We start from the raw sequence: 21,075 nt of genomic DNA on the forward strand, positions 1-21,075 counted from the left end.
AGTAGTAGTTTGGACTCCTGCAGGCCAGGTGGCTGGAGGACTGAGTACCCAACTAGCAGGTCTCCTGGAGTTGTGGGTGCTCCAGCCCTGGAGGTTGGCAAGAATAGATTTTGGGCAGCCATTTGCCTGGGATCCAATGAGGTCTCCTGCTTTAGGCGGCAGGGGAGGGGTGGCCTGGATGACCTCCAAGGTCCCCTTCCACCCTAGGATTCTTTTGACATAGATAAAATAGTTTAGTTGATCTTAAACCAGAGACGTATCTGCTTGGCTCCAGGCCTGGAAATATCAAGAAGGAAATATGGTATTTGGTTTTACATATCTTAACGGCGGCAAGGATGAGTATGCTCAATTTTGGAAGGCAAATCATACCCCGCCGGATGAAGTTATAATTAGGAGAATATTTGATTGTGCAGAAGCAGACACATTGACCCACTTCTTGGGTAAAGAAGAGACACCAGCATTTCTATCATGGAATAAATGGTATATTTGGAGGGATAAAGATTGAAGAAATGAGGGTGGCTTGGAGGTTGGTCAAAAATGAAATGAAATAAGTTTTTGTTAATGAATAAGCTTTGGAGTTGGGTGGTTATAAGAGACTTAATGAGGTGAATATAACTGTTAGTTTAGAAGTAGATATAATGTGAAATTTTTGAAATGGTTTTCAATTTTTGATTTCTTCATTTTTTGTACATTGTAAATTTTTTGTCTGTGTTGGTGTATGGTGTGTTTTAACACGAAATGTAAATAAAGATTCATTTATAAAAAAAAGATAAAATACATAAGATAGACAGGATGGATGGACACAGCCCAAAAGACAGATGATAGATAGATAGGTAGGTAGGTAGATAGATCGAATATAGATGATAGATAACTAGACGTAGCTAGCTAGCTAGCTAGATGATAGATAGATAGATAGAAGATAAATGAATAGATGATAGTTAGATGAATATAATGATAGATAACTAGACATAGCTAGCTAGATAGCTAGATGATAGCTACATAGATAGATGATATAGATAGATAGATAGATAGATAGATAGATAGATAGATAGATAGATAGACGTACAGTAGATAGCTAGCTAGATGATAGATAGACAGATGATAAATAGATGATAGATAGATGAATATGATAGATAACTAGACATAGCTAGCTAGATAGCTAGATGATAGCTATATAGATAGATAGATAGATAGATAGATAGATAGATAGATAGATAGATAGATAGATAGAAGATAAATAAAAAGAGAAAAAGAGAGAAATAGATGAGAGAGAGAGAGATCTGAAGATCCACACTGCTTATGCTCTATCATAACCTGATTTATTCTGTGCCAATTAAACAAAGCTACTCGCTTCAGGAATCTTTGATGACGACCCTTCATTTGCATTTCAATCAGCTACGCCAATTAAGGCTGCCTCAGTCGGCAGGGGAGTAAAGCCCAAGTTCTGAAGGCGACCCAAATTTTTACAATATTCTTTTAAACTTTTTCCTCTTAAAAAACAGAACGCAGCGGCAGAGCCCGCGTCTGCCCAGCCGGTGAGCAGCAGCGCCGGCCTCTGTGCCCGCCACGCTCCTGTTCTTAGAAGCTGGCCCGTTAATTGGATTTTTGAAACAAGACTGCCTTTCTTCAGATCAATTACAAGTTACAATTACAAATTAATTACAAATAGTCCTTGTCTTACTGCCGTTTGTTTAGTGGCCATTTGAAGTTACATCATTGGAAAAAGGGACTTATGAACACTTTTCACGCTTACGACCATTGGAAAATTTGGGGTCGATTGTGGTCGTAAGTCGAGGCGTCCTTGTATCTGTCTCCATTGGCCTGTAGAATAACATGGGGCAATGCAAGCAGGAGAAAAAAGAGAGAAATTTCTCTCTCCGTCCTTCCTTTTACTTCCTTCCTTCCTTCCTATCTTCCTTCCTTCCTTCCTATCTTCCTTCCTTCCTTCTTTCTTATCTTCCATCCTATTTCCTATCTTCCTTCCTTCCATCCTATCTTACTTCCTTCCCCCTCCAATCTTCCTCCCTTTCTTCCCCTCTCCAATTTATCTTCCTTCCCCTCTCCAATCTTCCTTCCTTCCTTCCTTCCTTCCTTCCTTCCTTCCTTCCTTCCTTCCTTCCTTCCTTCCTTCCTTCCCGATGTTTGCAGGGGCTGGCTAATCCTGCCGCCCTGTGCAGAAATGCACAACAAAAAGCAAACGCAAAAGGACTCTTCCTGCTTCGATCTCAAGGCAACAGGAAGTTGTGAAGCCCTCTCTCTCTCTCTCTCTCTCTCTCTCTCTCTCTCTCTCTCTCTCTCTCTCTCTCTCTCTCTTTCTCCCTTCCTCTCTCTCTCTCTCTCTCTCTCTCTCTCTCTCTCCCTTCCCCCCTCTCTCTCTCTCTCTCTCTCACACACACACACACACCTATTTATAGCAGAAGGAACCAGGGCTGTGGGGTTTCTCAGAAGCCAGCCAGGAATTTCCCCTCTGGCCAGCCGAAAGAGAGAAACCTGCGCTCCCCCCATTGCAAATTCAGGCAGTTCTTACGACCGGCCATTCATTCAGTGTCCTTTAGAAACCACAACAGCATTGAAAAAAGTGAGTGAGGACCGTTTGTCACACTTATGACCGTTGCAGCCTCCCCGTAGACATGAGATCAAAGTTCAGATGGTTGGGAACCGTAAACTGCTTAGAGGGGGTTGTGAAGCAGTGTGAAGCGGCATATAAGTCTAAGTGCTATTGATCTATCTCTCTGTCTCTGTCCATCCGTCTGTCTATCTATCTGTCTGTCTGTCTGTCTATCTATCCATCCATGGTGGCGCAGTGGTTAGAACGCAGAATTGCAGCTAATTCTGCCGACTGCCAGGAGTTCGATCCTGACTAGGCTCAAGGTCGATTCAGCCTTCCACCATCCTTCTGAGGTCGGTAAAATGAGGACCCAGATGGTTGGGGGTGATATGCTGACATTTGTAAACCGCTTAGAGGGGGCTGTAAAGCACTGTGAAGCGCTATATAAGTCGAAGGGCTCTTGGTACTGCTATTGCAATGTTTGTTAAAGGTACTGACTGTCTTCATGATTCAGGATAGAAATGAGTGGCTGTTTTATCTTAAACCTAAACCATAATCATCCTAGACCATCATCATCGTAAACCAACGTTATTCTAGACCAGTGCCATCCTAAACCAGCGTCATTGTAAACCAGTGTTATCCTAGACCAGTGTTATCATGGACCAGTGTCATCCTAGACCAGCATCATCATAAACCAGTGTTATACTAGACCAGAGTCATTCTAAACCAGTGTCATCTTGGACCAGTGTCATCCTAGACCAGTGATATCATAAACCTGTGTTATCCTAAACCAGGGTCATTCTAAACCAGTGTCATCCCAGATCAGTTTTATCCTAGACCAGTGTCATCCTAGACCAGCGACATCGTAAATCACAGTTATCCTAAACCAGAGTTATCCTAAACCAGGGTCATCCTAGACCAGTGTTATCCTGGACCAGTGTTATCCTAAGCCTGCTGCTTGTAAGCAAGCCACCCCAGCTTTGGACCCCTGGGCAGTCCTGGTGGGTCTGCAGAGGGTGAGGGATTTGGGAGAAGGTCCTGGTCAAGCTGGACGCCTTCCCCATGGACCCCGGGGGGGGGGGGCAATCCACAGAACCTTCTTCTTCATCTCTGGGTCAGGAATGGGGGAGGGTGTGTGTGTGTGTAAAATGGACCTCCGTCTTCTTCTCCAAGCCACATTTCGCCAGAGACTTACAGACACACCTTGTCAGTCATCTCTTCCATAAACGTTTCCCTCTCCTCCTCAAACGGGGGGTCCTCATAATCGGAGTCCTCTGCAAGGCAAGAAAGCGAGATCTCCGTGAACGTTGGCAATGGAGTCCCATCAACTCGGACCTTCTCCAGCCAGCCAGCCAACCCACCCCAGCTCCATTTCCAGAGTTCCTACCAAGAGGAGACCTTGGGTCATGGTGCTTATGGCCCATGTCTCCTCCACGTAGGAGCTGATGGTTCCACTCCCAGAATCCCCCAGCCAGCCGTGAATGATAGAGTTGGAAAAGAGCAGAAGGATTGTCTAAGTTCAGTGTCCCTCAGCGTTGGCTACTTTTAACAGCCCTGGACTTCAACTCCCAGAATTCCCCAACCAGCCGTGAATGATAGAGTTAGAAGAGAGCAGAAGGATCATCTAAGTTCAGTGTCCCTCTGCGTTGGCTATTTTTTACAGCCCTGGACTTCAACTCCCAGAATTCCCCAGCCAACATGGGGAGTTAAAGTCCACGCCTCTTGGAAGTAGCCAACATTGAGAAAAATTGCTCTTACCTATAATAAACTAGTTCAAAGATCTCTTTACTTTACCAAATTCTCTTTATTTAAGAATGGGGCCCTGTCATCCCTGCCATTCTCCCTTCAGCCCCATTGTCTCAGTTATGGCCACCGACATTTTAAAATGCTTCCCTTAGCGTCACCACTGTGTAGATGCGAATTCTCCACGTTATACATTTTGTACATGTACAGGCAGTCCTCGATTTTACGACGGTACATTTAGTAACTTTGAAGTTACAACAGCACTGAAAAAAGAGACCTATGACCCTTTTTCACACTTACGACCGTTGGAGAGTCCCCATGATCACACGGTCAAAATTCAGACGCTTGGCAACCGACTCGTATTTATGACGGTCTCAGTGTCTTAGGGTCACTTTTGCGACCTTCTGACAAGCAGAGTCAATGGGGTGAAGCCGGATTCACTTAACGACGGTGCTACTAACTTAACAAACTGTGGTGATTCACTTAACAACTGTGGCAAGAAAGGTCGTAAAATGGGCCAAAATTTGGTTAGTTTTTGTTATGAGCTGAGATAAAGAAAACTTTGGTCAATTAAAACTTGGAAGTATAAATATTACAAGTTAAAACTCAAATATTGATTTGCTTATAAAGGTTGAATTTAAAAGTAATTAAGATATATATATATAAGCTAAAAATCTACTGATAAATGTAATAAATATGTTTTTACTTAGCTGTTATATTAAAAAATTACTAGCTTAAATATGAGACAGTAGACATCAAGAGAAAAAGAGAGGAAGTATTTACTGTTGAAATGAGAGAAAATTTTGGCTACTAAATTTAAGACATTTGGAAATTAATAGAAAATAAGAATGTTATACTGCATTATTAATTAGTTGATGTAAAATGGTGAGAAATAGAATATATTTAAATAGATGATGTGTATTCTGAATATTAGATTTTGTGATGAATTGCCATAAAGGGAATTGCGGTCATTTAAAACTTGGAATTATAAATATTAAATGTTAAATATTAATGGCAAACTAAAAATTGGGAAAAACTAATTAGGACAATGATTGTCTATAAAGACTGAATGTTAAAATAACCAGGACAAGTATAAGCTAAAAATTATTGATAAATGTAAGAAACTTATTTTTATTTAATTGATATAATAAGAATTGTATTAGTTTAAACATGAGACAGTAAATACTAAGGGGAAAAGAGAGGAAATACTTAATGTAGTAGTTTGAGACTTGTAGTAAAGTTATTTGTATGCTATTGAATTATCGATTAACTCAGCCACCACGTTGCTTTTTAAATATGTAAAAAGTAAAATTAGAAAATCAATAAAACGTGTTTTTTTAAAAAAAATGGGGCAAAATGCACTTAACAAATGTTTATTTATTTATTTATTTATTTAATTAAATTTTTATACCGCCCTTCTCCCGAAGGACTCAGGGCGGTGAACAGGGCATATCTTAAAACTACAAAAATACAAAAGTTAAAAAAGAATTAAATTATTGCCCACAATAAAAACAATAAAAAATATATATAAGTATTAAAACCCTAAGTAATTCCCCATCAGGCCAGGCCAGCTTGTTCAAATAAATGGGTCTTGTTGTTTCACTTAACAACAAGAAGTCTTGAGCTCAACTGTGGTCATAACTCAAGGGCTACCTTGATATCAGAAGTCCTCTAGAAGCAGCAAAATCTCTCGAGTTGCAAGATCAAATATTTAAAAAATATTTAAAAAATTAACAGCAGCAAGAATCGTATTTGTCCAGCACTGGAAAAATGAAGAAATGCCAGCTGAAGAAGAGATACTCAAGAAAATGCTGGATGGTGCAGAAATGGACAGATTAACATTGAAAATTAAAGGAAAAGAAGATTCGGAATATTTTCAAATATGGGATGTATTTTATCAATGGCTGGAAAAATGAGGTAGCGATTAGGATTTTAATCTGCACTATTAAGCAAATTGGATCCTGACAACACGATATTTGCTAAGCACTTATGTATTGCAAATATAAAAAATTACCAAAAAATATGATTAAAAAAAATCTCTCGAGTCGGCCTTCAGGCCTTACATAATTCCTGAGTAGTAGTCACTGACTACTCAGTCCAGTAGCACCGAGTTGCAGAGGTTACACCTTATACAAAAAGAAGTTTTCTCTCCCGTGGAATTCAAGTACATTTTCCTGAAAACTTTCCAGTGCAAATGTTGATGTTCTTCAAGCATCATCTGCATATCTAAATATCTGGTGAATTTGCAGAAGATTTGCAGAATCGCCCATTGGATATGCCGGATTCGCTTAATGACCACACAGTTCACTTAACAACAAAAGTGGTTCACTTAACGACTCACTTTTCAGCCATCGTAAAAATTGCTTTAAAAGCAACGCGGGCCAAGTAGTGACTGTTTAATGACTGCAAAGACTTAACAATCAAAATTCTGGCCCAATTTGTAGTCATAAGTCCAGAAGTCATGAAGGGGCCATAGTTCCTCCATGCTTGCTCAGGAATTCTGGGAGTTGAAGTCCACGAGTCATGAAGGGGCCAAGGTTGTCTACCCCTGTAACCTGGACTGACCCCAATTTCACCCCCATTTCTCTCCGCAACCCACCTGCCAATGTTGACTGACAGATGGCAAAAGCAATGCTATATTCCTTGTACAAATAGTCCCCGTTTAGTGACTACAACTCAGTTGTTAATGGAATCGGTCACCGAGTGAAACCATGACTGTGTTTATGATGTAACTTCAGCTTCCCTTGGCTTTGCAAAGAGCGTAAATTTAAGGATGGGTTGTAAAGTTACATTTTCATCACTGCTGTAACCGCAAATAGTGGCCAAACAAGGCCGTTGCTAAACAAGGACTATCTGTACACATCTATTTCCATAACAAATATTTATTTTATATATGCAGACTTTCCAGTTTGAAACGTTCCTCCCGTCCTCGTATACAGAGGAATTTATGCAGAATTTCATATTCCAAATCTGTAAAACTGGGAATAGGGAAGTTTTCAGAAACATTTGGGAATATTCATCTCAGGCCTCACCTTAAAAACCTTTAGTGTGGCACGAGATGGAGACTTACCGAACTCTGGGTGCAAAAGGAGGGGGGGCTTGGGAGGAATCTCGGGGCCGCTATTGTGCACTGTTAACTTGACACGTGGAAAGAGGGTGGTGGGTACAATCTGCAGGTCCTCAGATTCCGGAGGTTTCTCTCTCGCAGGAGAACTGGAAGGAAAAAGCAGAGGTGTCATCCAGGAGGAGGAGGACGACGAGGACGACGACTGTGGGGTCCCTGGTGCTCTCTGAGCTTGGTTGTTTTCTTGCAGACGTTTCATGACCCAACTAGGGAACATCATCAGTACAGGAAGGAAGGAAGGAAGGGAGGGAGGGAGGGAGGGAGGGAGGGAGGGAGGAAGGAAGGAAGGAAGGAAGGAAGGAAGGAAGGAAGGAAGGAAGGAAGGAAGGAAGGAAGGAAGGAAGGAAAGACTGTGGGGTCCTTAATGTTCTCTGAGCTTGGTTGTTTTCTTGCAGACGTTTCATGACCCAACTAGGGAACATCATCAGTACAGGAAGGAAGGGAGGGAGGGAGGGAGGGAGGAAGGAAGGAAGGAAGGAAGGAAGGAAGGAAGGAAGGAAGGAAGGAAGGAAGGAAGGAAGGACAGACTGTGTGGTCCTTGGTGCTCTCTGAGCTTGTCTGGTTTTTTGCAGACGTTTCATGACCCACCTAGGTAACATCATCAGTGCTAGAAGGGAGGAGGAGGAGGAGGAAGGAAGGAAGGAAGGAAGGAAGGAAGGAAGGAAGGAAGGAAGGAAGGAAGGAAGGAAGGAAGGGAAAGAAAGGAAGAAAGAAAGAAAGAAAGAAAGAAAGAAAGAAAGAAAGAAAGAAAGAAAGAAAGAAAGAAAGAAAGAGGAAAAGGAAAAGAAAGACTTTATTCAGCAGAGTTACAAATAGATAATAAACTAACCTCTTACTTTAAACAAAAACATCCTTAAAGCAATATACAAACTAAACAAGCCAACAATCCTTTCAAACCATATAACAAGATAAACCCCTTATTCTACGTTTAAGAATAAACCTTCAGCACGCACAACATCCATTCTCACCTGCAGCGTGGGTGGAAACTAAACCTAAATTTCAAAAGGGCAAAGGACCATCCAACTTGGAAAGGGTTCGCCCCCCCCACCACCCCACCCCCACCACCCCCCCCCACCACCCCCAACCAACGCAGCTACAATTCAGATCGGAACGACCGTTGCTAAGCAAGACTTTGTTCAGGGAGCTGTGCCTGATTTTAGGCGCTTGTTTGGTTAAGGAAATCCCTGCAGTCCTTCAGAGAATCAGGCAGTCCTTAAGTGAATCTCTCTCCTTCCACTGTGAACTTGGCTTGTCGGAAACCAGCTTTAAAAAAATCACAAGTGGTCATTCCCATGAGCCTGGGATCCTGCAACCGTTTTAAAGACCTGCCGGCTGTTGCAGTCATAACTGCGAGGACTGGCAATAAGACTCTTTCTTTCAGTGCTATTGTAACATTGAACGGCATTCACTAAACGAAATGGCTGTGACTGCCTCTACCTCCTTCTAATCCGCTGAGCAGCTCCCTACGGATGCTTGGCCTTCTAGCTCCCATCATCCTCAGCCACCCTAAAGAAGGAAATCATGGGAGATTTTTACAAAATTTTCGCCAAGCCATTCCAGACCACAATTCCTCAGAAAACCAGGAGGAGATCTCTCTTTGTGTGGAAGGGGGGTCTCCCTATTCTCCAAAGCCCCCAAAGGCAGGACAGGAATGGATGGAAACCAATCAAGGAGAGAAGCAACCTGGAACTAAGGAGGAATTTCCTGACTGTGAGGACAATTAAACCAGCGGAACTCCTTGCCTCCAGAAGTTGTGGGTGCCCCAACACTGGAGGTTTTCCAGAAGAGACTGGGCAGTCGTTTGTCTGGAATGGTGTAGGGTCTCCTGCTTGAGCAAGGGGTCAGACTAGAAGACCTCCAAGGTCCCTTTCAACACTGTAATTCTCTTTTATCTGGGCCCAGTGACCTCTCCCTCTGCAGGGAAAGAGAGGAGGGGGCTCTTCACCCAGAGCCTGGGCTGCCTTCCAAATTGCAAGCTTTGATTTCACATGTGGGGGGGGAACGCTCCGTTTGCACCGACACCTTCCTGACAATCAGTTCTGGTCATCTGGAGGGGCGTTGGAACCACGGGAGGGCAGAGGCAGGCTAAGCCACGTGACGGAGCCTGGATTTGCTCCGGGTCAGGATGACCGTAGAGCAAGTCCTGGGCCACGCCTCTGCAGAAACCAGCTCTTTCCAACATTTGTACATTTTATTGTGTGTGTTTTTAATCTCGACCAGGAGTAAGCAACCTTGGCTCTTTTATGACTCATGGACTTCAACTCCCAGAATTCCTGAGCCAGCATCGGGGAACTGTGGCCCCTTCATGACTCGCGGACTTCAACTCCCAGAATTCCTGAGCCAGCATGGGGGAACTGTGGCCCCTTCATGACTCATGGACTTCAACTCCCAGAATTCCTGAGCCAACATGAGGGAAATTTGGCCCCTTCATGACTCGCGGACTTCAACTCCCAAAATTCCTCAGCCAGCATGGCTCAGCTTGGAAACCTCTCCCTTCCCCCTCAGCATGGCTGGCTCAGGAATTCTGGGAGTTGAAGTCCACGAGTCATGAAGGGGCCGTTTCCCCCATGCTGGCTCAGGAATTCTGGGAGTTGAAGTCCACGAGTCATGAAGGGGCCACTGTTCCCCCATGCTGGCTGAGGAATTCTGGGAGTTGAAGTCCACGAGTCATGAGAGGGCCAAAGTTCCCCCATGCTGGCTGAGGAATTCTGGGAGTTGAAGTCCACGAGTCATGAAGGGGCCAAAGTTTCCCCCATGCTGGCTCAGGAATTCTGGGAGGTGAAGTCCACAAGTCCTAAAAGAGCCAAGGTTGCCTACCCCGGTCTAGATGAAATGTTAAGACAGTTAGTCCTTGATTTAGAACCACAGCTGAGCTCCATATTTCCCTTGTTAAGCAACACGGTTGTTAAGTGAGTTTTGCCCCATTTTACGAGCTTTCTTGACACGGTTGTTAAGTGAATCACTGCAGCGGTTAAATTAGTCACACAGCTGTTGACCAGGAGAAATTTCCCGACAGCGAGAACAATTGAACCAGTGGAACTCCTGGCCTCTAGAAGTTGTGGTTGCTCCATCGCTGCAGGTTTTTAAGAAGAGACAGGACAAGTGTTTGTCTAGAATAGACATGTCAAACACAAGGCCCGGGGGCCGGATCCGGCCCACGAAGTGGTTTTATGTGGCCTGCGAAGCCATCCTGGAAACAGTGAGGGAACGGGCCCCATTGCCTTGGCCCTGGCCCAGAGACCCTCCTTCTGCCAGAGACCCTCAGATCTGTCCCACTCCTGCCCAGGCCCCCATAGGCACCCTTGATGCGAACGATGTAGAGCTGGCCACGCCCACCCAGTAGGCCATACGCACTCTAGCCACGCCCACCCAGTAGGCCATGCCCACCCTGGCCACGCCCACCCGGCCCCCTGAGGGCAACCACAATGCTGATGCGGCCCTCAATGAAATTGAGTTTGACACCCCTAGAATGATGTAGGCAGAGTCTCCTGCTTGAGCATGGGGTTGGACTAGAAGACCTCTAAGGTCCCTTCCAACACTGTTATTGTAATAGAGCCGGCTGGGAAAATCGCAAATGACAATCCCATGGGGGTGTAACGATAGTAAATAAATGCTGTCCCCCAAAATCTGAATTTAGATCCCATGCCCGTAAGGGATGCTGCGATGGCCTGTAAATGCATGGGAGCATCTGTAAGTCTCTTTTTTCACCGCCGCTGTAACTTTGAACCGTCGCCAAAAAGAATACTCGTAAGTCAAGGACTACCTGCCTAGGAACCGGGATTGGTAAACCTTCAGAACGTTGTGCCCGAATCAGAGTACAGGAGACAACCGAAGTAGATGGAATGGAATCTATTTCCCAGTCGCCTTTCGTTTATTTACTTAAAACTTTTATCTGGCTGCTTATTGTATAACCTGCTCTGGGCGGCTCCCAATCCAGAGTTTATACGGCATATAAAACCACAGTAAAACTAAACACATTAAAATGTTTAAAAGCAACAAAGACTTGGCCCCGAGTCAACTTTCTAAGCTACACTTAAATGTTAAGGTGCGGCGAGATGGGGAGGGGTGGTAATAAATTTTACAAATAAAATTTATTAATTTTGTTTTTCAAATGTGTATTTATTTAAATACACTTCTCCCAACACTTGGCGGGGGGGGGAGGACCCAGGTCTTCAAGGTCTGACTGAAAGCTAAAAGGAGAGAGATCTGCAGACGAATAGGATAGGATAGGATAGGATAGGATAGGATAGGATAGGATAGGATAGGATAGGATAGGATAGGATAGGATAGGATAGGATATGAATACAGAACTGTATATAGAATAGAATAGAGTAGAGTAGAGTAGAGTAGAGTAGAGTAGAGTAGAGTAGAGTAGAATAGAATAGAATAGAATAGAATAGAATAGAATAGAATAGAATAGAATAGAATAGAATAGAATAGAATAGAATAGAATAGAATAGAATAGAATAGAATAGGAATAGGCGTAGAGTAGAGTAGAGTAGAGTAGAGTAGAGTAGAGTAGAGTAGAGTAGAGTAGAGTAGAGTAGAGTAGAGTAGAGTAGAAAATAGGAATAGAACAGAATATAGAATAGAATAGAATAGAATAGAATAGAATAGAATAGAATAGAATAGAATAGAGTAGAGTAGAAATACAGAACAGAATATAAAATAGAATAAAAATAGGAAGAGAAGAGAATATCTTGATTGTCCCTGTGTAACTCACAACGAAATTAAGTGCTGTCCACAGTGCACACTACACACAAGTAAAAACCACAAATAAGAACATACATTATATACACACATCCTTCCCATTCTATTCCCCACGCAGGGGTGTCAAACTGCCGGCCCCCCAGGCCAGACGTGTCATCTGGAAGCCACGCCCACCCCATCGCCGGCAATGGAAAAACCGTCCCGAGACGTTGCGTGACGTCGCGAGCGTGCCCACCCTTGAGGAAATGAGACAGGCACTCCTCGACTTACAACAGTTCGTTGCGTGACTATTCAAAGTTACAACGGCGCTGAAAAAAAGCGACTTAGGGCCCTTTTTCACCTTTACGACTTCCGGAGCGTCGCCACGCTCGTGCGATCAGAATTCAGGGGCTTACGTCTCACTTCACAATAGAAATTTGGGCTCCATTGTGGTCATAAACTGAGGATTTGAGAAAACCTTATCTGGTAAGAATGTTTTGAATCTGGCAGGGAAAACAAATTTAAATAAGAATTTTGTAAACAGGATCTAGGACAAGGCAGCCGAGATGACCAGTTAGAGAAGAAGCTTTATATCGATTGGGGTTATTATTCGCAGAAATATTAGAAAAACGTCTACATTTAATTGTCATTTATCCAAATAACAAGAACTGTACTAATTCAAGGCTGGCAAAAGAGAATATTATCGGAAGAAGAGAAAATCAAGCAAAGCTACCGTGGGGACTATAGAATTATAGAAACTAATTATTGATTGCTTTTTAAACATAAACCCAGACTACACACTGTTTGCCAAATATTAAGGTGATTATGTTAAAAAAATAATCAAGAAAACATATTCAAAACCAAAAGAAAACGAAAAAGAAGATTGCCTTTTTTCCTGGCTGGCTCTTTTTGATTGCTCGTTCGTCGAATCCTGGATTTGCAACCGCGGCTTTTAGCAATACGAAAGAAAACCTTTGTGATATTTCCGGGTTTGGGCGAGTTCAAAAGGGCCACAGGGCCACATCGTCACAGCCGGGGCAGGACCCTGAATCCCCCACCCACTTTCTGTTTCGCTCACTTTTTCCGCACTTGTTAGAAAGGTCGCAAAAGGTCACACAACCCCAGACGCTTTAAAAAACAAACCTCCTGAAAAAGGCTGGATTTTTAACCCGCCTCTTTGCCAGATGAATCGCTTTTGTTTTTAACTCGCAAGCATTCATTTAATGACCCTTTGAAGTTACAACAACACGCTCAAACTCCTCCCAGCGCACGCCGAAATGTAACACAGGCAGTCCTCGATTTACGACAACGGAGTCCAATCGTCGCCAAGTCAGAAATTTGCTAAGTGAGTTTCGGCCCATTTTACGACCTTCCTTGCCGCGGTGGCTAGGTAAACCATTAAACAGTTGTTAAGCTAGTGGTTCGGTCGTTAAGCGAATCTGGCTTGCTCCCATTGGCTTTGCTTGTGGGAAGGTGGCCAAAGGGGATCGCCGGGATGTTGTAACCGTCATCAGTGTGAATCGGTTGCCAAGTGTCTGAATGTAAATCAGATGTGACCGTGCGGGTTGCTGGCATGGTCGTTAAGTGTGAAAAATAAGTCCTAGGTCACTTTTTAACATGCCTTGGTAACTCCAAACAGTCACTAAATGAAATGTTTGTAAATTAAGGACTACCTAATTCATTTAGTGACCGTTTGAAGTGACAATAGCACTGAAAAAATGAATTATGGCTGTTCTTCACATCCTTGCAGCATCCCTACGGGATTGAAATGTGGACATTTGGCAACGGACTCACATTTACGACGGTCGCAACCTCCCGGGGTGTGTGTGTGTGTGTCACATGATCCTCTTTGGCGACCTTCCGACAAGCAAAGTCAACGGGGAAGCTGGTTTCGCTTAACGACGCTGCCACTAACTTAACTGCAGCGACTCACTTAACAACGGCGGCAAGAAAGGTCATAAAGCAGGGCGGAACTTGCCTAGCAATGGAAATTTGCAGTCGTAAATCAAGTACAACTGGTAGACGCGGCTTCTTTTTCCCCATATTTTGAAGCGTCCGGAAAGCCTGGCAAAACAGCCCCCTCCGGTCCTGACCTGACCCCCCCCTCCCTGAAATGACCACTGACCACCTCTGGGAGAAATCCTTCTGGACGGAGACACCCCCCCCAGGGACCCGTCCTCCCGTCCTCCCGTCTGAAGGATACACGGAGGGGTGTTTTGTTTTTACACACCCTCAAACGTGGACAAAAGCCGCACAAAAGCCGCCATTTCGGTTTCCTTCCTGGTGGGGGGGAAAGAGGGGGGGGGCATTTCAGCAAAGTTGGGGGAAGCCATTTGAGGAAGAGGCCGGCGGGAATCGGCAGAAAGTTTCTTTGTTAATCCTCTCCTCCTTCCCTCCTTTCCTTTCCTTTCCTTTCTCCTCCCTTCATCTTCCTTTCCTTTCTCCTTCTTTCATCTTCCTTTTCCTCCTCCTCTTCCCTCCATTTACCTCCTTTCCTTCTTCCTCCTTCCCTCCCTCCCTTTTTTCCTTCCTTCCGTTGTCTTTTCATTCACCTCCTTCCCTGTCTTCCTCCCCTCTTTCCTTCGCTCCCTTCCCCTCCTTTCCTCGTTCCTCCTCTCCCTCTCCCCATCCCCTCCCTTCCCTCCAGCCGCCATTCCCAGAGGACCCCAGAGGACCCCGGAAACTTCTCCAAAGCTTTCCAGCTGGGGGGAGGGGGGAGGAGACACGAACCCAGAGCCAGCAAAGTTGGGCACAGCCCAGAAGAAGCGCTGGGTCTCAACCCAAGGAGCCCACCGCCCTCCTTCCCTGCATCCCTCCCTCCGCTGCTTTCCCCATCCCCCTTTCTTTCCCCAGCAGCTGCTTCTGCAAACTTCCACCCAGATCCAGACTGTCCTGCAGTTACCTGGGCAAAATGTGGGCAAGCCCAGCAGATACTTTCGCAAGGCTGGCAGGAAAACGCGCCCCCCCCTCGTGCGACCGGTGGCCCCCCTCGGCGCTGGCTGGTGGGCGCCCTGCAGGCCAGAAGCACAAAGCCCCAGCATCTGGGGGAGGGAGGGGGGGCGAAACCAGGGCTGGGGGAGGAAGGAGCATGCGCAGGGCCCTGGCTTTCAGGGGGGGGGGCATTTCCTGGCACCAGAGGCTTCCTGCCAAGAACTTGGCTGAACTTTGAAAAGGGGGAAGAAGAGAAGCAGGGAGGGGGGGGGAGGGAAGCACAATGCTGAAGAGGCAGCTTCTCTTCTCTCCTCCCCCCCCCACAAAAAAAGGCTTGGCTTAATTTGAGCGGTGGGGGGGGCTTTTTTCCGCAAAGCCCCCAAAGGGAGGAAGCAGCCGGCAGGCGCAGCAGGAAGAGGCCTGGGAGAATGGCGGCCGTTCAGACCCGCGTCCATCGTCACCGGGATGTGAAAAAGATGCTGAGAGTCTGGCAGAGAAGAGCAACGAAGGGGACCAGGGGACTGGAGGCTAAAACACAGGAAGGACGTTTGCTGGAATTGGGGATGTCTCGTTTAACGACGAGAAGGAGCAGGGTTGACAGGATAGCAGCCTTCCAGTCTCTCAGGGGCTGCCCCAAAGAAGAGGGAGTCAAGCCACTCTCCAAAGCGCCTGAAGGCAGGACAAGAAGCAATGGATGGAAACTCATCAAGGAGAGAAGCAACCTGGAACTAAGGAGAAACTTCCTAACAGTGAGGACTGTTAACCAGTGGAACTCCTTGCCTCCAGAAGTTGTGAATACTCCAACACTGGAAGTTTTTAAGAAGAGACTGGATAGGCATTTGTCTGAAATGGTACAGGGTTTCCTGCCCGAGCAGGGGGTTGGACTAGATGACCTCCAAGGTCCCTTCCAACTCTGTTATTGTTCCTTCCTTCCTCCCTCCCTCCCTTCTCCAACACTGGAAGTATTTAAGAAGAGGCTGGACAGCCATTTGTCTGAAATGGTACAGGGTTTCCTGCCCGAGCAGGGGGTTGGACTAGATGACCTCCAAGGTCCCTTCCAACTCTGTTATTGTTCCTTCCTTCCTCCCTCCCTCCCTTCTCCAACACTGGAAGTATTTAAGAAGAGGCTGGACAGCCATTTGTCTGAAATGGTACAGGGTTTCCTGCCCAAGCAGGGGGTTGGACTAGATGACCTCCAAGGTCCCTTCCAACATCATCATCAACAACAACAACATCATCATCATTATCATCATCATCATCATCATCATTATTATTATTATTATTATTATTATTATTATTATTATTATTATTATTATTATTGTGAGGGTTTGAAGGCAGAATCCCTCTCAAGTACGGCTGGACCCCAAAAAGACAAAACGCATCTCGAGAAGGGAGGAAAAAAACCAACACAGGCAGTCCTCGACTTACGACAGTTCCTTTAGTGAATGTTCAAAGTTACAACGGCCCTGGGAAAAATGGACTTATGGCCACTCTTCACACTTACGTCCCCAGGCTCGCACGATCGAAATTCAGACACTTGGCCAATCGACTCGCATTTATGATGGTTGCCGTGTCCCGGGGTCGCGTGATCCCCTTTTTGCGACCTTCTGACAAGCCAAGTCGGTGGGGGAAGCCAGATTCATTTAACGACTGCATTAGTACTGTGGTGAGAAAATTTGTAAAAGGGGGCAAAACCCGACTTAATAAATGTCTCGCTTAGCGACAGAAATTGCAGGCTCAGTGGTCATTGTTGAGGATTACCTGCGCTAGTCGGTCTGGAAGCACAGCCATTTGCTTAGTGACTGAAGTTACAATAGCACTGAAAAAGTGATTTAAGACCGGTCCTCAGACTTACAACCATTGTAGCATCCCCATGGTTACATAATCAAAATTTGGGTGCTTGGCAGCTGTCATGTATTTATGACAGTTGCAGCATCCCCAAGTCACATGATCGTCATTCGCAAACTTAAGTATTTGCCGGCTGGATTCACTTAACAACCAAGTGATTCGCTTAACACCCATAGCAAAAAAGGTCATAAAATCAGGTATAGGTGGCCCTCAACTTACAGCCATTCATTTAGCGACTGTTCAAAGTTACAATAGCACTGAAAAAAGTGACTTATAACTGGTCCTCACACTTACAACCGTCACAACATCCTCACGGTCGCGTGATCAAAATTCAAGCCCTTGCCGGCTGATACGTACTTATGACAGTCACAGCTTCCTGGGGTCACGTGACCAGGTGCGACTTTTCCAGTTGGCCTCCTCAGACAAGCAAAGTCAAGAAGGGGGGAACCGGATTCACTTAAAAACCATGTGATTCGCTTAACGACCGCGGCAAAAAAGGTTGAAAGTCAGGCACAAACTGTAGCTTACTGGTGGAAAACCAGTGGAATATGGTTTCTTTAACTACTTTGGTTAAGCACGCCAGGATTTAGTGCAGGGTGTGAGCTGGACAAAATGCAGCAGAGGAAAATATAGATGTATAGGTATATAGGTTTATAAGTATAGGTTCCCCTGCTTGAGCGGGGGGTTGGACTAGAAGACCTCCAAGGTCCCTTCCAGCTCTATTCTGTTCTGTTGTGTTCCTTTTCTATTCTATTCCATATTTTCTCTATTCTGTTCTATTCTGTTCTATTATTCTATTCTATTCTATTCTATTCTATTCTATTCTATTCTATACTATACTATACTATACTATACTATACTATACTATACTGTAATTCTATTGTTCTGTTCTATTCTATTCTATTCTATTCTATTCCATATTTTCTCTATTCTGTTCTATTCTGTTCTGTTCTGTTCTGTTCTGTTCTGTTCTATTCTATTCTATTCTATTCTATTCTATTCTATTCTATTCTATTCCATTCTATTCCATTCCATATTTCTATTCTATTCTATTCTATTCTATTCTATTCTATTCTTTTTTTATTTTATTTGATTTGATTTATATACCGCCCTTCTCCTGAAGGACTCAGGGCGGTGTACAGGGCAATAAAAATAAGAATACAGGTTACAAGATTTAAAGCTAAATGATTCTATTCAATTCTATTCTATTCTTATTCCTACTCTATTCTATTCTGTTCTGTTCATTTTCTATTCTGTTCATTTTCTATTCTGTTCTGTTCTGTTCAAAATTGCTGCTAGGGAAAAGGAGGAGACAAGAACCCCTGTGTGTGTGTGTGTGTGTGTGTGTGTTGCTGGGTGCAGTTCTCCTCCCCCTGCCAGAAGCTCAGAGGTGCCTCCGCCAGCTCTGAATCTGTGCAGACACAACAATGGTTGCTGTTTCACACCAGTGTTTATCTTTGTGGTTTTTCTCTCCCACCTTTACCGTTCCCAGGTCTGAAAGATAAGAAAATAAAAGTAAAGTAAAATTTTTTAAAAAGGAGGGTACAGAATACAGAGCAGAATAACAGAACACCAGAGTTGGAAGGGACCTTGGAGGTCATCTAGTCCAACCCTCTTTGAGCGAAGTAAAATAAAAAGCAAAATAAAAGGCAGACAATCCTGGACGAGAGCCCAACATTTCTGTCGCTAAGCAAAACAGTTGTTACGTGGGTTTTGCCACATTTTGCAACCTTTCTTGCCGCCGTTGTTAGATGAATCCCTGCAGTTGTTAAGTGGTTAAGAGAGTCACTCACGGTTGTTAACTGAATCTGGCTTCCCCCCACTGACTTTGCTTGCAAGGTCGCAAAAGGGACCACGTGACCTGGGGACGCTGCGACTGTCATAAGTACGAGTCAGTTGCCCAGCGTCCAAATTTTGATCACCTGACCCTGGGGATGCTGCAGCGGTTGTAAGTGTGAAAAATGGTCATAAGTCACTTCTTTCAGCGCTGTTGTAACTTCGAAATGTTGTAAGGTTGACAAAGGGTAAAACTGTTTTAATTCCACAATACAGAGGTAACATTCAGAAGCGGCTAAAAAAGGTACCACCTTAATTCACGGAAGCCTAAATAAAAAAAGAGACTCCGGACAATCCGATTTGCCAATTTCTGTTACGATAGCCAATTTGAATAAAAATAGCTTTGGATAAAAATGTGAACAAAACTGCCCACCCGTGCAGTAGATCTTTTGGTGGGACTCACACTAATTCGGTGGCACCCATCAGGGTTGACCCATCACCCCCAGCCTGATACGATCAATCAGTGATCAGAAGAGAGCTGGAAGGGACCTTGGAGGTCTTCTAGTCCAACCCTCTGCTCAAGCAAGAAACCACAGACCGTTTCAGACGAATGGTTGTCCAATCTTTTCTTAAAGACCTACAGCGATGGAGCACCTACAGCCCCTAGTGGCAAGCTGTTCCACTGGTTAATTATTCTCACTGTTAGGAAGTTTCTCCTTAGTTCCAGGTTGCTTCTCTCCTTGGTTAGTTTCCATCCATTGTTTCTTGTCCTGCCTTCTGGTGCTTTGGAGAATAGCTTGACCCCCCCCAACTCTTCTTTGGGGCAGCTCCTCAAATACTGGAAAACTGCTATCATGTCACCCCTTGTCCTTCTTTTCATTAAACTAAAAGGTAACAGTTCCCCTGCACATGCGTGCTAGTCATTTCCGACTCTAGGGGCCGTTGCTCATCTCCGGTTCAAAGCCAAAGAGCCAGCGCTTGTCCGAGGACGTCTCCGTGGTCACGTGGCCGGCATGACTAGACGCCAAAGGCGCACGGAACGCTGTTACCTTCCCACCGGAGTGGTCCCTATTTTTCTACTCGCATTTTTACGTGCTTTCGAACTGCTAGGTTGGCAGAAGCTGGGACAAGTAACAGGCGCTCACTCTGCTACACGGCACTCGGGATTCCACCCGCCAAACTGCCGACCTTCTGATCGACAAGCTCAGCATCCTAACCCACTGAGCCACCGTGTTCCATATTTCATTAAACTAGACATCCCCAATTCCTGCAACCGTTCTCCATATGTTTTAGCCTACAGGCCCCTCTCGACTTGCTGAATTCCCATTCCCACACACTCTGCACTTGCTAGGAAGTTGCATCCTTTACTTTTCTCTTACATCTGTATGATAATCTCAGTAGATTCGTGGCAAAACATGGGTGGAAAAGCCAAGTTAAGTTCCTTTTAATTCCCACTTGGAACAGACTCATGAACACAGGCCTGGTTTTTGATGTCATGTTAAAATGGGCCAGCAGGTGGCAGTACCTGCCTGATTCTACTTGAAGCTAAGCAGGGATGGGGCCGGTTAGCACTTGGATGGGAGACACAAGGAATTCCAAATTAGGGGGAATCCTTGATTTACAATCGTTCATTACTGACCACCCAAAGTTGCAACAGCACTAAGTGACTTATAGCCGATCCTCACACGGCCATTGCAGCATTCCTACGGCCACATGATCAAAATTTGGACGTTTGGCAACTGGCACGTATTTACCATGCTGGCAGCACCCCGGGGTCAGGGGATTCCCATCTGCAACCTTCCCTGCCAGCTTCCGACAAGCAAAATCAATGGGGGATGCCAGATTTGTTTAATAACTGCCTGGTTCATTTAACAACCACAGTGATTCACTTAACAACCAAAGCAAAAAGCTCGTTAAAATCAGGGGTGACTCACTGAATCTTGCTTCTGGTTCCTGTTGTGGTCGTAAGTTGAGGACCGTGCAGGGGGAGCTGGGAAAAGAGCGCAGAATAACCCTGCATACCATACGCTAAAATGGCCTGCATTTATTCCACCGTGAGACTCAGCTTTGTTGATATCCCTAGAATCTAGAATCAGAGTGTTGAAAGGGACCTTGGAGGTCTTCTAGTCCCACCTCCAATGGTGGAGACCCTAGACCAGGGGTAGGCAACCTCGGCTCTTTTATGACTCATGGACTTCAACTCCCAGAATTCCTCAGTCAGCATAGCTGACTGAGGAATTCTGGGAGTTGAAGTCCATGAGTCATAAAAGAGCCGAGGTTGCCTACCCCTGCCCTAGAATTCTGGGAGTTGAACTCCACGAGTCATGAAGGGGCCAAAGTTTCCCCCATGCTGACTTAGGAATTCTGGGAGTTGAAGTCCACGAGTCATGAAGGGGTCACAGTTCCCCCATGCTGG

General features: G+C 45.0%; 1 protein-coding gene across 2 annotated transcripts in view; it reads right to left on the reverse strand.

The window, feature by feature from the left end:
• Positions 1 to 3,668: 3,668 nt before the first annotated feature.
• LOC310640073 (uncharacterized protein) overlaps positions 3,669 to 21,075 on the reverse strand; it is a 60,441-nt gene continuing 43,034 nt past the window's right edge. For both annotated transcript variants that reach the window (XM_083362174.1, XM_083362173.1), the window contains exons 3-4: positions 7,362 to 7,504; positions 3,669 to 3,822 (exon numbers count right to left, since the gene is read on the reverse strand). In XM_083362174.1, coding sequence (XP_083218300.1) covers positions 3,740 to 3,822; positions 7,362 to 7,504 — 226 coding nt within the window. In that variant the 3' untranslated portion in view covers positions 3,669 to 3,739. The remainder of the gene's footprint in view (positions 3,823 to 7,361; positions 7,505 to 21,075) is intronic.

The sequence above is a fragment of the Vipera ursinii genome, assembly GCF_947247035.1.
Source record: "Vipera ursinii genome assembly, chromosome: 4".
NCBI classification, from domain to species: Eukaryota; Metazoa; Chordata; class Lepidosauria; order Squamata; family Viperidae; genus Vipera; species Vipera ursinii.